The sequence below is a fragment of the Thermobia domestica genome, chromosome 2, assembly GCF_964235325.1.
Source record: "Thermobia domestica chromosome 2, izTheDome1.hap1.1, whole genome shotgun sequence".
In the NCBI taxonomy this organism is placed as follows: Eukaryota; Metazoa; Arthropoda; class Insecta; order Zygentoma; family Lepismatidae; genus Thermobia; species Thermobia domestica.
Window position 1 is genome coordinate 14,125,589 of NC_137455.1, and position 15,689 is coordinate 14,141,277.

General features: G+C 35.3%; 1 protein-coding gene across 41 annotated transcripts in view; it reads right to left on the reverse strand.

Annotated features, from left to right (window-relative positions):
- Nucleotides 1–15,689, reverse strand: part of LOC145670271 (uncharacterized) — a 312,108-nt gene that overhangs the window by 31,159 nt on the left and 265,260 nt on the right. For 39 of the 41 annotated variants that reach the window (XM_081738899.1, XM_081738856.1, XM_081738969.1 and 36 more), the window contains one exon: nt 7,297–7,338. In XM_081738899.1, the coding sequence (XP_081595025.1) occupies nt 7,297–7,338 (42 nt within the window). Of the gene's footprint in view, nt 1–7,296; nt 7,339–9,382; nt 11,206–15,689 lie in introns of those variants that run through there. The other 2 variants (XM_081738724.1, XM_081738718.1) reach the window with 2 other exon arrangements.

A 15,689-nucleotide genomic window follows, 5' to 3' on the forward strand; every position in this document is an offset into this window, starting at 1 on the left:
GCATTGGAGATAAAGTTCCAGAGGTGCTTCAAACAGTGAGAAAGAAGATGGAAGAAATGAATCGCATTTAATGGAGAGTACTTTGACGGAGACTGAAAAAATTTTGTAGAAAATGTAATAAATTATTTTTTTTTTTTTAGAACGAAAGGCCGGTGGGTCATTCCATATGAATTCACCAGATTGAAGGAACATTTGTTGCTTCATAGTCACAGATTTGGCTGATTTTTTTTTGTACTGAAAGGTAGCGTGGTCTAGGTAATAGAAATGCAATATGAGAGTTTTTTAATAGATACTGCGGAAAATACAGGGTGTTCAAAAAGTGACGAATTTCTCCAAATTGGCCGTTTCTGAAAAACACCCTACGACAGAAAAAGAGCCATATCTCAACAACTATTTGACCAATTGTAATGATTTTGGTCTTGTTTGAAAGTGGAAAGTCTGTACAAACCGAAAATGTCATTTTTACATGCGTAACTCCAAAAATCTCAGAAAAATCTTGCGAAATATACAAAAAACACTATCCAAAATAACACCCGAAGTGACAATTTTTTAAACGGTGAATCCCAGGAGATAAAACAAAATAATTTGGTACATCACCTTATCAACACATACACAATAACATAAATAAAAATTAAAAAGGTATTATTTCTGACAATGAAATTATCACAATTTTATTGTACCCTTACCTGGTTGCTGTCTGACGCTTTAGAAGAGTCTGTATTTTCGCAAAAACATGTACTCTTTCGTTTCCCTTTAATTAATTTTTGGAGCATATCCTTATAATCTTTATGTGAATTGTTTGCAGCATCAACGTGACATTGTGATTATATGTAGGGCCACACAATCTTTGAAACGTAACTGGCAAAAGTTAGAAAATCCAATAATGTTCTAGTGAATGTTTCTCCTTAAAATATATAATGGATATATAAAATATATAAAATATATACATCTTATAATATCTTGGCATACACTTGCTTCTTTTCTTTTCCCAGGTTTGGATGAATCAGAGCCATCTATTGAATATGTGAAGAATGTACATTGTTCAGTTCTGCCATCTGTGGGTAATTAACAAAACTACTTAGCTACATGAGAAACAACTCCAAACTTGTACAGTATAGTGAGTGTTGACATTGTCTGAGTGGGTAAAAATGGAGACTTGTTTCCTTTGTAGTGGTGAGCATGTGGAGATACAGCCATTGTACTCTGTGTCTAGTTTAAGTGCAGAAAAACAAGAACTTCTTAAATTAAGAGCAAGACTTGTCCAGAATGAAACAGGTGACTTTGCTTCACTACATATTTGTGAGCGTCACAAGATAGAATATCTCACAAGATATGAACATAACCAAAGAAGATGCTGTGACCCTCTGAATTTGCATTCTCATAAACCACGAAAGAAATCTCTTAAAACTACAACACTGAAAATGTTGTGTGAAGTCAATCTTACAAATCTGAACATTGCACCAGGACAGAAAGTGTGCATTACATGCTACCAAAATATTTTTACTGCAGGTAAAACGGAGCAACAAGATACATGTGCTTCACAGTCTGAAGACATAGAGTTTTCTGAACCAAGTACGTCTTTGGAGGGACTGAACACCTCCCTCACTGCTGTTGGGTGTTCACCTCTCAAAGTTAAGAAACTATCCAGAAAAAGGCGTACACCATACATGAAAAAGAAACTGTTAGATTTAAGTACAAAATGTGTTCAAACCGCAGATCTGTTACATGTTCCTCCTCATGAGTTACACAGTGTTCCAACGCCGTGCACTACCACATGTTCAGACTGTGACACATTGATGGAGGGGCTCAAGAGAAAATTTGTTGTATCTACCATCCCGGATAAGGTGCAAATACTGACTCTAGTTCCTAACTCATGGACTATACCACAGACTATGGAATATTTTGAAACAACTGAATACATGGTTAGACAAGCACGTACGATCAGAAACACAGAAGGTATTCTATCCAAACCTGGCAAAAGAAAAGGTGCAAGTGTAAGCAATGATACTATAAAATGTGTTCAAGAATTTTATCTACATGATGATATAAGTCGAGTTTGTGCTGGTAAAAAGGATTGTGTGTCTGTGCCGACTGAGAATGGGAGGGAATTGAAACAGAAGAGGCTGTTATTGTTCAACTTGAAGGAAATCTTTACATATTTTAAGGAAAAGCATCCAACAGAAAAAATTGGATTTTCTAAATTTAGCCAGTTACGTCCCAAGGAGTGTGTGACCACTGTAAGCCGTGGAATACATTCTGTTTGTGTATGTAAATATCATCAAAATGTCAAGCTGATGCTACAAGCCATACACATACAAGATTATAAGGGTATGGTCCAAAAATTGGTTTGTACATTAGAGAATGAAGAATGCATGATTCATCGCTGCAAAAACTGTCCATCAGAAGAGTTTGTCAAGTCGGAACTGCTGCAATCCGAAATGTTTAACCTTGTAGATACTATAAAGTACTACCAGTGGGAAGAAACGGACAGATCAACTATTGCATGCATAGAACAGCCATGGGATGACTTTATTGACAAACTGATTACCAATCTTTCAAAACTTACAGCTCATCACTTCATTTCTAAATGTCAGAGCACTTTTTTGCAAATATCAAGGGAAAACATAACACAAGAAACAGTTATCATTATTGCTGATTTCTCTGAAAATTATTCCGTTGTAATTCAGGATTCCATTCAGAGTTTTCATTGGAGTACTTGTCAAGCTACGGTTCATCCGTTTCTGGTCTATTACAGAGATGCTTCTGGGTCTGTCTGTCACCTCTGTATGTGCGTAATAAGTGACTGCTTGCAGCATGACACAAATACATTTTGGTCATTTCAGAAACACATTGTTGCTCATATTAGAAAAGTTGTTCCGGAAGTGGCCCATATTTTGTATTTCAGTGACGGCTCAGCAGCACAGTATAAAAATTACAAAAACCTCACAAATTTGTGCTACCATCTGGAAGATCATGGCACAATGGCGGAGTGGCATTTCTTTGGCACAAGCCATGGAAAAACGACATGTGATGGTATCGGTGCCACTGTGAAACGAATGGCTACTCACAACAGTCTTAAACACCCAAGAGATAATATGATATTAACTCCTGAAGATCTCTTCAATTATGCAGACAAGAATATCACTGGCATCAAAATATTGTATGTTTCATCATCAGAAATATCTGCTTCTTCCATTGCTCTGGAGAAAAGGTACACTAATACACAGCCAATTCGTGGTATCAGGCACTATCATAGTTTCATCCCCATACCCAATTCACTAACAATTCAAGTGCACAGTTTCTGGTTCTCTTCATTCACACAATGTACACTTGGGTAAAAGGGAGCATGTACAGTCACAAGTTACTGAGTTACAAGTAGAGCAGTACGTAGCTTGTGTTTATTGTGGAAAATGGTGGTTGGGAAAGATCATTGATGTTTCACAAGAAAATGGTGATGTAAAAGTACAGTTCATGCATCCTAATGGTCCATCTATGTTCTTACACCTGGCCCTCAACTCCTGACACATGCTGGATCCTCACAGGCCATGTCTTGAAGATCATCAATGTTCCCATCATATCAACAGGACGAACATATTACATCAGTGCAGAAGATACTGCCAATATCGTTTCCCTCTTCCAGAAGTAGTATTTGTAAGTATTTCTCGGTGGGAGTTTCTACATGCTGTACCTTCATACCATTGTCTTTTTTGGACATACTGTGATTATTATGTTATATCCTTGTTCATAACGATGTATAATTGGAGCATTTTGCCTTCTACTATGTGAGTGTTAATTCTTACACAGTAGTGACGTACTTCCACATATCTTCTGGTGTGCTAGAACTGTTCAATTTGTGACATATGTGTTGTGTTTGCAGAAATATGGACTCTTCTAAAGCGTCAGACAGCAACCAGGTAAGGGTACAATAAAATTGTGATAATTTCATTGTCAGAAATAATACCTTTTTAATTTTTATTTATGTTATTGTGTATATATTGGTAAGGTGATGTACCAAATTATTTTGTTTTATCACCTAGGATTCACCATTTTAAAAATTGTCATTTCGGGTGTTATTTTGGTTAGTATTTTTTGTCTAGTTCACAAGATTTTTCTGAGATTTTTGGAGTTACGCATGCAAAAATGACATCTTCGGTTTGTACAGACCTTCCATTTTCAAACAAGACCAAAATCATTACAACTGGTCAAATAGTTGTTGAGATATGGCTCTTTTTCTGTCGTAGGGTGTTTTTCAGAAACGGCCAATTTGGAGAAATTCGTCACTTTTTGAACACCCTGTATTTTCCGCAGTATCTATTAAAAAGTTCTCATATTGCATTTCTGTTACTTAGACAACACTACCTTTCAATACAAAAAAAATCAGCCAAATCTGTGACTATGAAGCAACATGCATCTGGTGAATTCGTATGGAATGACCCCGGTTTCTTTAGGGTCCTCCCTCGTATTGTATACGACTTCGAGAATAGTATACATAACAATTATTCTTTTAAATACTTAGGAAAAACTTAGAACTTTTCACACTCCTCAATATTGATAAATATCTTATTCATGAACAATTTAAAAAAAAAATAGAAGTCTGCAAGCTTTCGGAAGTTTTTACTTTAAACCATTGTTTTTTAAGCTACCTGCTTTGAATGGATAAGACTATAAGAGCTTGTAGGCAGGATTTTTTTTTTTAACAGAGCACAGTGAAAGTGATCAAAGTTGACTACATTTGGCTCCACAGATATGTAATTAACGGAATAATATCAGAAGTCCACATCTACATAGTTCTGTCAATACACAATGAAAATTTAACACAACACATAACTTCCGTTATTTAAGAAAAAAAAATCTGAAAGATGCACAACTTTCCTCTGATCAGTTAAGATTCCTTGCAGTCCTGAATTAAAAAGCATGGTAACAACTTACTGACCACGCTTTGTACTTAATTCACACGAATAATTTTCTGCAACAATAGCATTTCCTTCTTTATTTCGGCATTATTATAGCCCTAACTAGTGCTTCCTTTCTGGGGATAAATATGCTGTACTGATGGTACTTACTATTGTCATTGTATTAATGTATTATGCGTAATGAGCATTTTTTTTTTTTTAAAGTTTATCTTATTTGTTTTAAATGTAAGTGTACGACTTCTTTTAAACACCACGTTTTAAAATTGACTGCTGTCTAGAAATATTTTTCAATTGCCTGAACAGAAAATGAATTATTTGTGTGTTATACTTTTTTTTTTTTTTTTTTTAATCTCCGTTAAGTCACTCGAAGAGAACCACACAAGATGAGGTAACGCGAATAAGACAAATTTGTTCGTTGGTGGTTGCACACACCCTCTACTAGGCCAGAACATGAAGGAAGAAAATTCTTGGTTATCGGGAAAATTTAATGACAAGCTGAACTTTCGCCAATTGGTAGGACCCAACTAGAAGCATATTTTTCCACAAGTCCCCAACCCTCCCCCCGGTGCTTTCCCCTCTACCCTGTTAATGTTCAATTTGCAAGCTTTTCCATTATTCCTCGTATCTCCATTATTATTAACCCTAACTATAAAATATTTTTTTCAGTATTTTCCTTGAATTACAATCTGAAAAATGTGTGTCTTGCATTTTTTGCTTGGTCTAGCACACATGTATTTTAACATATATTGGCTTAAACATAAAATGTGCAGGCTTTTTTTTCTTTCTTGTTATAATTTTAACTTTTTTGCTTACGATAATCTAAACACTTCAAATAAAAGTTGTAGAATGGTTAGCTTTCAAACGGTGTATATACGTACTCACTTAGAGGTATGGGTACATGTAAAACAGTTTCTTATTAAAACACACACACACACACAAAAAAAAAAAAAAAAAAAAAGTGAGCGCTCGCCACTACTGCGAACTGTTGCGCCCTCACTTATATACGTGTACGTGCTCAGTTCTTCAGTGGAAGCCAATTTGACAACACAGCGAAGTGTTTTGTAATGTACGTCCAATAGCGTCATTTCATATTTTGTCACGTAGGAGTTGGGTGCAAAACTGTCCACAGAACACAGGAATTTCCCTTTTTTATTATTATTAGTATATTAGTATACAATTTATTAAAAAGCATGTTTCTCGAAATCAGGAGGGGACAACTGCCCCCTGCCCTCTCCAAATTATGCCCCTATCTACGTAAGTGTTACTGTTACGTTAATTTATTTCTATACTCTTTGTGCTTATGAGGATAATTCGCTTCTTCTTCCCTATTTTTTGTCCTCACCTTCCTCCTTTTATATCTTTTTCTTTCAGGGAGAGGGGACACGGTTATTCAACGGCAGAGTGCTGAACTCTGTTTCCAAGGTCCTGGTTTGATCCACAGCTCTACCAAATGAACTCGAGTCTTTCCACCTGCAGAATTCACTGAAATTACATCACGTAGTTCACATTTGGCGGGCGCTGCGATTTAACTCGATACGATTTCAGTGTCTTTTGGTATGGGGTATGTGTGATCTCTAATGAACAGATCTGGCTAATTCGCGTTTCGTTATCTCTTCTGGTGGCTTAAGTTTGAAAAAGAAACCCGTCCTCGTACATTATTAAACTGTAAAATATTGCTAAATCATTCAATCAATTTATGCAATTTAAAATTAGATCGGAAATTATTTCTGTACACTGTACAGCGAACAAGTTTTAACGACGCGATTTTACCATCTGAATTAAAACAGAAATGCACTATATTGTTTCCTATTAGAGGGCACGCACAGTTTATCGCAAGTTCACGTTAACCGACAAACATTCATTCTAATTATTAGAATATCTGAATTTATTCTTATTAATATTTAATTTAAACAAATGCACTTTTTTGCATACATGAATTTGAGTGTTAGTACCTAAAATTGACAAGAAAGATAAAAACATGTGAATTAATAATAACTTTTTTAGATATGATGTAATATGCATTCATATACTTTCAGTGTTTCAAATTTTCAACCTTCCCAGATGATTCTTATGATGTAAAATCCCGACAAATCGAGGGGAGAGACAGTCACGTACAGTATATGGCAATAGTGATTCCATTACCGGTTTGCTTAGGTCAGATACAGAGCTTCGAATATAATGTCATTTCGTCTTGAATACTCAAAATTCTATTTGTATCTACAAAAAGCTCACTTCTTTCTACCTAAATACTCTCTGTATTCTTATTTTCAAATATTATGATTAAGCCTTGTTTTACAGTATACTTAATGGAAAGCTTGTCCTAATAAGATTACAGCCCTATTGTTTACTTTACTTAGGAACACTGAAAATATCAAAGACTTACGAGGGATCTGCTGAATATTCTCCATTTTCTAGCTGCCTTCTCCTACAAAAGAAAAGGAAAGAAACGTTAAGTTCATTAATAGCAATGAGTAGCAAGTACAAAACGAAAATTTGTTCTTAAGAGCCTGACATACTAAAAACAATACAAAATTTACCATTTTCTGTTGCTTGTTTTTCATAAGTGAAAGGAGATAATGAAATTTAATTTACCACAATCATAGATAATGTTATTCTACAACAGAAAATATGAACCTTAAGAATTTTCAGTATTGTCATCCACAGAAATTAGTGTTGTCAGAATAGCATTTCCCTCAAAAATCTAAGTTAAGGTTGCGACTAGAGGAACGAACTTAACCGCATTTGATTACGTATCATGTTGTTTTGGTGTCCTGTGAACTACTTTTTAAATAACATTATTATTTAACTTTAATAACTGTGTGTTAAAACTATTTTGTTTATTACAAACTAAATACAACCATTATTTAAAAAGTAGTTCACAGGATTCCAAGACAACATGATACGTAATCAAATGCAGTTGAATTCGTTCCTCTAGTCTCTGCCTTAACTTAGATTTTGGGGGAAATGTTATTCTGGCAACACTGAAAATTCTTCAGGTTCATATTTTCTGTTGTAGAATAACATTATGATTGTGATAAGTTGCATTTCATTCTCTCTTTTCACTTATGAAAAACAAGGAAAAGAAAAATGGTAAATTTTGTAGAATGGTTACTTTTAGTAAGGCTCCTAAGGAAATTCATAAACTAAACACAGATATAACATTATACAGAGACCATCAAAGTACATATACACAATTTAACAGATGGTATCTGTGTATTGTCGTTGAAGATAAATTAAACGACCATTACAATATGTAGTACAGTATTTCCTCAACAGATGTCGGTACTCTCATGACTAACATGCGGCGCACGACTTACGAAATGGCCAGTACAAGCTTGGCATTTTGAGGAATGGCAGTCCACCTTAAAATGCAATTTTTTTAAAGTTCGAAAATGTCGCTGAAGTTCACATCAGTATGGAGGCGTGAATCTGAGACAAACCCTTTTACACGCTTCCCAGTACATTCACAAAATTTAACATACCTGACCTTTACCTTCGGGTAGCTTTGAAAGATTTAATGTATTGTAAGAAATCGCCAGCCGTTGTAGTGTACGCCTGGCAACCACTTTGAGCATACCTTAAGTAACTATACAGATGTAGGAAACTTGCATTGTGCTTTACTTGTATACTTTGTTATTGAGCATATAGTACACATAATAATAATAATAATAATAATAATAATAATAAATAAAAACTAAACTGAATATTTCTTTTTCTTGTACTTTTTTGTCTATATTTCAAGTACTTACTGTAGATGCTCTTCGTTGGGCTCAGACTTAAGACTTTCTTTCATGCAGGTTTTCACTTTTTTTTTTAAACAGTGGTGTATACATACACTTTTTTTCAATATAATATAATTTTATTTATGCACTAAAACCTAAATCAAACCTAATTCTATATTCTTGGGGGAATCTAGTCCTGTAGTCCTCTACTTTGCATATGTCTTTCGGCACGAAGTAAGTTTGTATGTAGGCTACAATGTTGTCAACAAATTCAACCCTTAACTTTCTGTATGGCTTAAAGAATGTATAATCAAGTACTTACAGTCATAAATTTTGCTTTTATTAATGTAGTTGGAAATTATGGCATCCCAGTCCTTTTCGAAGTTTCCTTTTTCAGTCTTCAAAAGCAGACTTCTTGTCCTTATTTAACAAGCGTTCAAATATGTTCCTTTCAAGACTACAGAACTAGATTCCAAAAAATATAGTCAGGTTTGATTTAGGCATTAGTGCAATATATATACAGTGCAGCCCACTTATAACGAATTTCAAGGGATCAACACAACGGGTTCTTTATAACCGAACTTCGCTATAAACAATGTATTTTTCTGCATTATGGAAAAGAAAACAAAGGATTAGATGACAAGCAGATACGTTTAAAGATAATATACAGCAGTACAGCATTACACTTGAAAATAATCTTATTAATTGGGCTGTTATATAGCCTATCGTACATACTACAGTTCTTACCTGTTCACGCACGCTTGAAGTAGTCTGTAATTTTCTTCTGAACCGTGTCTCACTGAAGCATTCAGAACACAAACTCTCTTCAGTACAATGTTGTGTCTATCTTTGAACCGCTGTAGCCAACCATTGCCAGGCTCAAAACGACCGTGACCCAGAAGGGCTGCAAACGTCGTTGCTTTTTCTTTGAGCATTGGCCCACTGACTGGAATATTTTTCGCTCTTACATTGCAAAACCATTTAAAAAGGGCATCTTCAACGTCACTATACAGAGCACCACGCATTTTCTTCCTATTCACCGCCGAACAGTTTTCATTTAACTTTTTCTTTATTTTCACTTTGTTTTTTAAAATCGTTGAGAGCGTGGTCGGCGGGATTTCATATTTTTTAGCTATCTCATTTTTCTTCCGTTTTCCCTCTTCAACTTCGTCTATAATTTTCACTTTTGTCTGAAGAGATATAGCTTTCCTTTGGTTTGTCATCTTTCAATCTAGCGATGCACAAACATGAGTTTTAAAAAATCAACTTGCGGCGTGTTCCTACCTTACAGCTACCGATAAACTTACATCATTTTCTCTCCGTATCTAACACAATGAGCTCCGGTGAAAACAGATTTATTTTTAACCTCGATCTTGAACTCTGGTGAACGCGCGTTGCCGCGGGCAATTTCTGCTGTCATACGAGTGGGAGGAGTGAGACTTGGCTTGAACAGTGACAACAGCTATGAAAACCAGTTTTGCGGTACTTGCGTTACCCACGAGCAGAGGAAAAGAGAACATGAAACTCCCGTTCTGAACACTTCGCTATAAGCGGTCTTTACGAAAAATATTGTTCGTAATATACGATCATTTCTTTCATCTTTTATATAGGCAGTGTAATGGGGATTACATTTATGTTCGTAACAGCGGTTTCTGATTAGAGCTACCGGGCTACAGCACGCTTCCTGTATTTGTGTAAGATTAATTTTAATTTAAAAAAAATTCATCCATTCATTTGTTTAAATTTTTCTTTAACAAAATACAGAACTTTTCGATAACGATATATATATATATATATTTTTCGAGCATGGAGCGGGATTATCAACGCCTTCCACAGTGTGAAAGTTGTACTAACGAACCGAGCAAGCTTTACTGAATGGAGCAAGCCTACTCAACAAATATATCTCTCTCTAGCATGGAGCAAAGATCTCAATATGCCTTGTCCGTTTTCCTTCCTTCTTTCTTTCTTTTTCTTTCTCTCCCGCTCAGAATAGCTTCCACCGTGCGGAGCTAGGTTGAGCCTGAAGACATTTTGCGCAAGCGCCAAGTATTCCTCTTTTTTGGTTTCTTTTTCTGCTTGCTGAGAGAACATTCACGCATACACAAATAGTTTTGGCCAATCTCAGAATTATGTAGCTACGCTATCCAAGATTTTGTTCTTATATGATATCTATTTATTGCAATTTAGCGTACCCTCCGGTTTTGTTTATCTGTTCACGAATCAATTTGTCTTTGTGAATGTTTTAGAAGTTTAATAAATCGCTTAGAAGAGTGGAGGAGATATGTTTATTGCATTCCAATTTTAAAGCGCTGGGGTGAAAATTCGTACATGTAGCGCAATGCAATTTTGTTCGATAGCCAAAAGCCATTTGGATGCCGCCAAATTTCTAGATTCTGCAAATTTTAGTAATTTTTCCAAGAAATTCCCAGAACACATTCTGGACATTGCGGCTGAAAGCTACCCAATGTTAGATAAGCAAGGACTTCGAACAACCCTTTTGCAAATAATAGTAACCATAATGTCCACAGCAGAGCCTGAGAGATGTTTTTCATCTCTAAAAAGAATTAAGACATTGTGAGGAATTCCATGGATCAAGAAAGGTTAACTGCCCTTGCCATGCTCTCGATAGAAAAAAAAAAGTTTGATCAATATGGCAGATGCAACATAACGAATCGAAGAATGGATTAACTTTCGACTTTAGTAGGTAAGTACACCATTATATATTAGTATCACGTTTCATTGATACCACGACCCGCCACTGGTTCGTTATAAGTGGGCTGCACTATACCCACTTGATGTAAAGACCTGCATAGAAGAAAGTCTGAAACCTAAGCCCCGACGATGGAAGCACTTGAAAATATAAACTGAAAAACAAATGAAAAAGGAGAATTATTCCAGGGAGTTTTAATTACTATTATGATGTATAATTTTCAGCATTAATATACAACACACTTTTCTTCCGTTAAAGTGTGTACACATTTTTTTCTTAACGGATCCCGTATATTTCTATAGAATATCAATTTAAAAAATCCTTATTATATATATTTATAGTAAAGTAAATAATGTTCATTGTACAGTCCGCAGCAAAAAACCTGCAACATGAGCATGTAAGTTTATTGTGAAACGATGAAGTCTTTTGCTCCAAAATAAATGTGCAGGGGAGGACGCCGAGGTTTCTCCTGGCGTAATTCGTGCCACTTAGACGTTACGGTGATTCCCTGAACTGTTAAGCGTAGTTTCACAATAAACTTACATGCTCATGTTGCAGGTTTTTTTGCTGCGACTGTACAACTTGGATCATACAATTCCGTTCATTACAAATTCAGTAATCAAGTATTATAGTCCGTGCTACCCGAATTGGCGTGTGGCATCAGCCAATAAGCTCGCAGTGCGCTGTTACTAAACCTTTAGGGAGGAATCTAATCATTCATAATTGTCCACAAATACGAACAAAATCAATTATGAATACATTTATATTCAAAGTATTCACATTTCTCTATAGTGTAGAGCACGGTGGACGAAACAAAGACGGGCTGCGTTGAAAGAAGCGCGATGTCTATGCTACGTCACTGTTGCCAGATCCAAGATATATGTCAAAGGTAAGTAGAATTCAAGGATTTTATAAAATAGAGGATCTGACCATATGTATCTTCATGCTATTATATGAATGAAGCAAAAAAAAAAAAAAAAAAAAAAAACAATCGAGCTTCGGCACGTCTGATTGGTTACTCTCGTTTCCGCCATCGTCTGAGTGGCTGCTTTCGTTTCCGCCATGATTGTTGGCTCAAAACATTGCAATCCTATTGGGCGGAGTGGGCAGAGTAGGCGTGGTGACACTGTGACGTATGGCTTTAAGGTTTTGTTGTAAGGGCAGATCCTCTATTTTATAAGATCCTTGGTAGAATCGTTTTATCTATATTGCCAGAATCCATGGCTACCTATGCATCTCTCACGTTATATTTATTTGGTGGTATGTATTATTTTTCCCATACTATATTTCTCTCATCCATTTTTATCCCTGTTACCTTACCACTGATGACAAAACTACCTTGTTCCGATACGTCTGGAGAATATCTAGTTTTTTCCCCACAGGAGGATATATTGATAAGTAACCATTTTTTTGTTAATTTGAATCATCCTCTCATGAGCTTACATAATTTTAATGATGTGCATATATTTGATTCTACAGTTATTATTATTGGCCATTAAATTTGGGGATTGAACTTATTCATTTTGATGGCGAATATTTCAGGAATCAAAGATCAGCACATCACAATATTTCATACTCGTGAAGGTCTATCACCATCCGAAATTCGATCAAGCAAGATCGAATGGGTTGCATCGAACACGAACAACATATACTCTATTACCATCCTAAATTCGGTCAAGATCGAACGAGTTCCAGCGATCGCGTACGATATATGCTATCTTTGATTTTTTAAGGAAACAAAATCAAATAAAGAACGAAAATTGGAGAACAGTGAGAGCTCAACTGATCTATTAAAATAAATGTTTTAAATGAACGTGACTTTTAAAATGGGTATCTTTGTCCGTAAATATTACCTATCGTATGCTGTGACAGCGATATAATTATCTCCTCTTACGAAAATCAAATGAATGACCATTATCAAGTAATTGTTTCACTGAGGATGTTAAGTCTCGTCCCCACTTTTAACAATAATACTAAAATTTCTCTACGTAATTTTCTAGTAAACACAAAATACCACTTAGCACGTAACCAATTACCGTAGGGGATACAAATCAACGGTCCTCAATAAAAATACCGAAATAAAGGGAGAAAAAGAAAATAAGTACGAAAGTGTAAATATTTTATTTCATTTTTTTATTATAAACTAACCAATATTTTTGAGACGGTCTTAGTTATTACACAGTTTTGTCATCTAAGCCTCACGACACACAGTTCGATATGCTAACGGGAATTCGAGTCACAAATCGACACTCAATTAAAATCGAGTTTTTATGATCAAGAGTTTCTTTATTTATATATTTAGTATAAACAGGTTGTGGGGAAGTGTGAGCTTTAACCCTGAACCCACGCGCGCCTAAATGAAAGAGACTTCACAAATGAACGTATGGCGCATGTCAGACGCCACGCGCGTGATCCACGGTTAAACTAAACACGCTGAGGTTTGTGAGGACGTTGTTAATTTTGCAGACCTCAAAGGCGAAGGTCCAGGTTTTTCACTTGTAAGAGGAAGACAAATTCACACTCCTGAGACGGGTTTATGTATGGTAAGGGAAAGACTGAAAGAGGACATCCCAGCACTGGCGTCAAAGTCTAGGTTGTACCCAACATCTGAGAATTTAGCTACAACAGTATTTTCACCTGTTCCGAGTGGAATAGTATTAATATAAAACCAACTGAGCACGATATTAAATTTCAACGTTCTTAAAGCTAGCCTCATCATAACCTGTTTACAAAGTGGCGCCCAGCGTGGGGCTCTATTAGGCACAGATATGGATTGTTCAGACAAAGTAGTAAAAACAATGCTTTATTTCAGTGAAATTTTTGCTTGTAAACACATGGTACAAAATTAAAAAAAGTAGATTTCTGCTGAACCAAACATTTTACCCTGAATTATTTGTATTGAATCCGTCACTTATTTAACATTTGCACTCCACTCTGATACCACAAAAGTAGTCCTCAACTTTTATTTCTTTCTGAAATTTTGACTACAAAACGCTTCAAGTGCGAACAATGTATTGATAATAATGGAACTATAAAACTAAAGCTCATTTTTTGGCTTTTCCTTATCACCTAATTGTAAACCTAGCTTTGAAAGACTAATAAGAGGAAATTTTGAGTTCTCAGAATCACTCATTAAATATCGCTTCCAACCAGTAACTGCTCGACTCAGGTATATTGTCACGGTCAGCTACTCTTCCTGCTAAGCATGGACTTCCGAGGAGGAATAAATTACACACTTTTTTTAATTTTAATCCACCACCTCTGGTGCGCGAGAGTCATTGGTTCAATCCTAGCCTACGCTCAATAAAATTTGTGGTCGACAAACAGCGTGTGCGTGGGTTTTCTCTGCGTTCTCTCCTTTCTATCATTCCACCATTATCATCCGCCTAATCATCGCCGTCTCCTTTAGCCTGAGTGTACAATCATGGAATGTTAAAATATTTTTTAATGTGGTTAACTTCAATATTTGTGGTAAATTGATAAATACTGATAATTTCAATGTATTTTTATTCTGGTTTTAATATACACCTTTCGAATCAAATTTATATACCGAATAGTAAACTATAATGAAAACTTTTATTCCTTGTCCTCGTGTTATTATTGGTAACTGAAATTCTCGGAAAATCTCATTTGTCCTTTGTGACACACACAAATCATATAAATCAATAAAATAAGACTAATTCTATAATAGTTTTCCGAGAATTGCAATTTCTTCCACCATGCACTGAAACATTTATCCACTTACACATTGTATAAAATATCAATATAAATTCCTGTTTATATTAAATAATAAAAAAGCGATCATTACTAAATTTAGTATGGTATTTTAAAAAACAGCAAGACGAAAGTGAGATTTACTGTACCGTCAAACTGAAATGATTATAAACTGAAAGAGAACAACTTACAGGGTAAGACGGTTGAAATGGCTGAAACAGAGTTCAAAGTTTGCAAGAGTATTCTGTCTGTTGTTCAACGATATTACGAGTAAATAACTAATACTTTCTGACCAGAGTAATAACTACAGCCCGGATTTACATGCAAAATGCATGTTTATATTAATATGCACGAACGTATGGAAATTATTTTCCAATTTCCCACAGACTTGTAAGAATTCGTTTGAGACGCATATGTTAGCGCATATAAGTGCATATTTTCAGTGAATTTCGATATACATGCACATTTCGCAAACTTTGCAGCCTACTGTATATTTCCGAATTATGTCGCTGCATACTAGCATATTTCAGAGTATATCACAAGAAAGTAGGTTATATTTAAAGTGAACTGAATCACTTTGTAAATTCAGATCTAGAATAAAATTTGTTCTTTGGAAAAATGGTGTTGTTT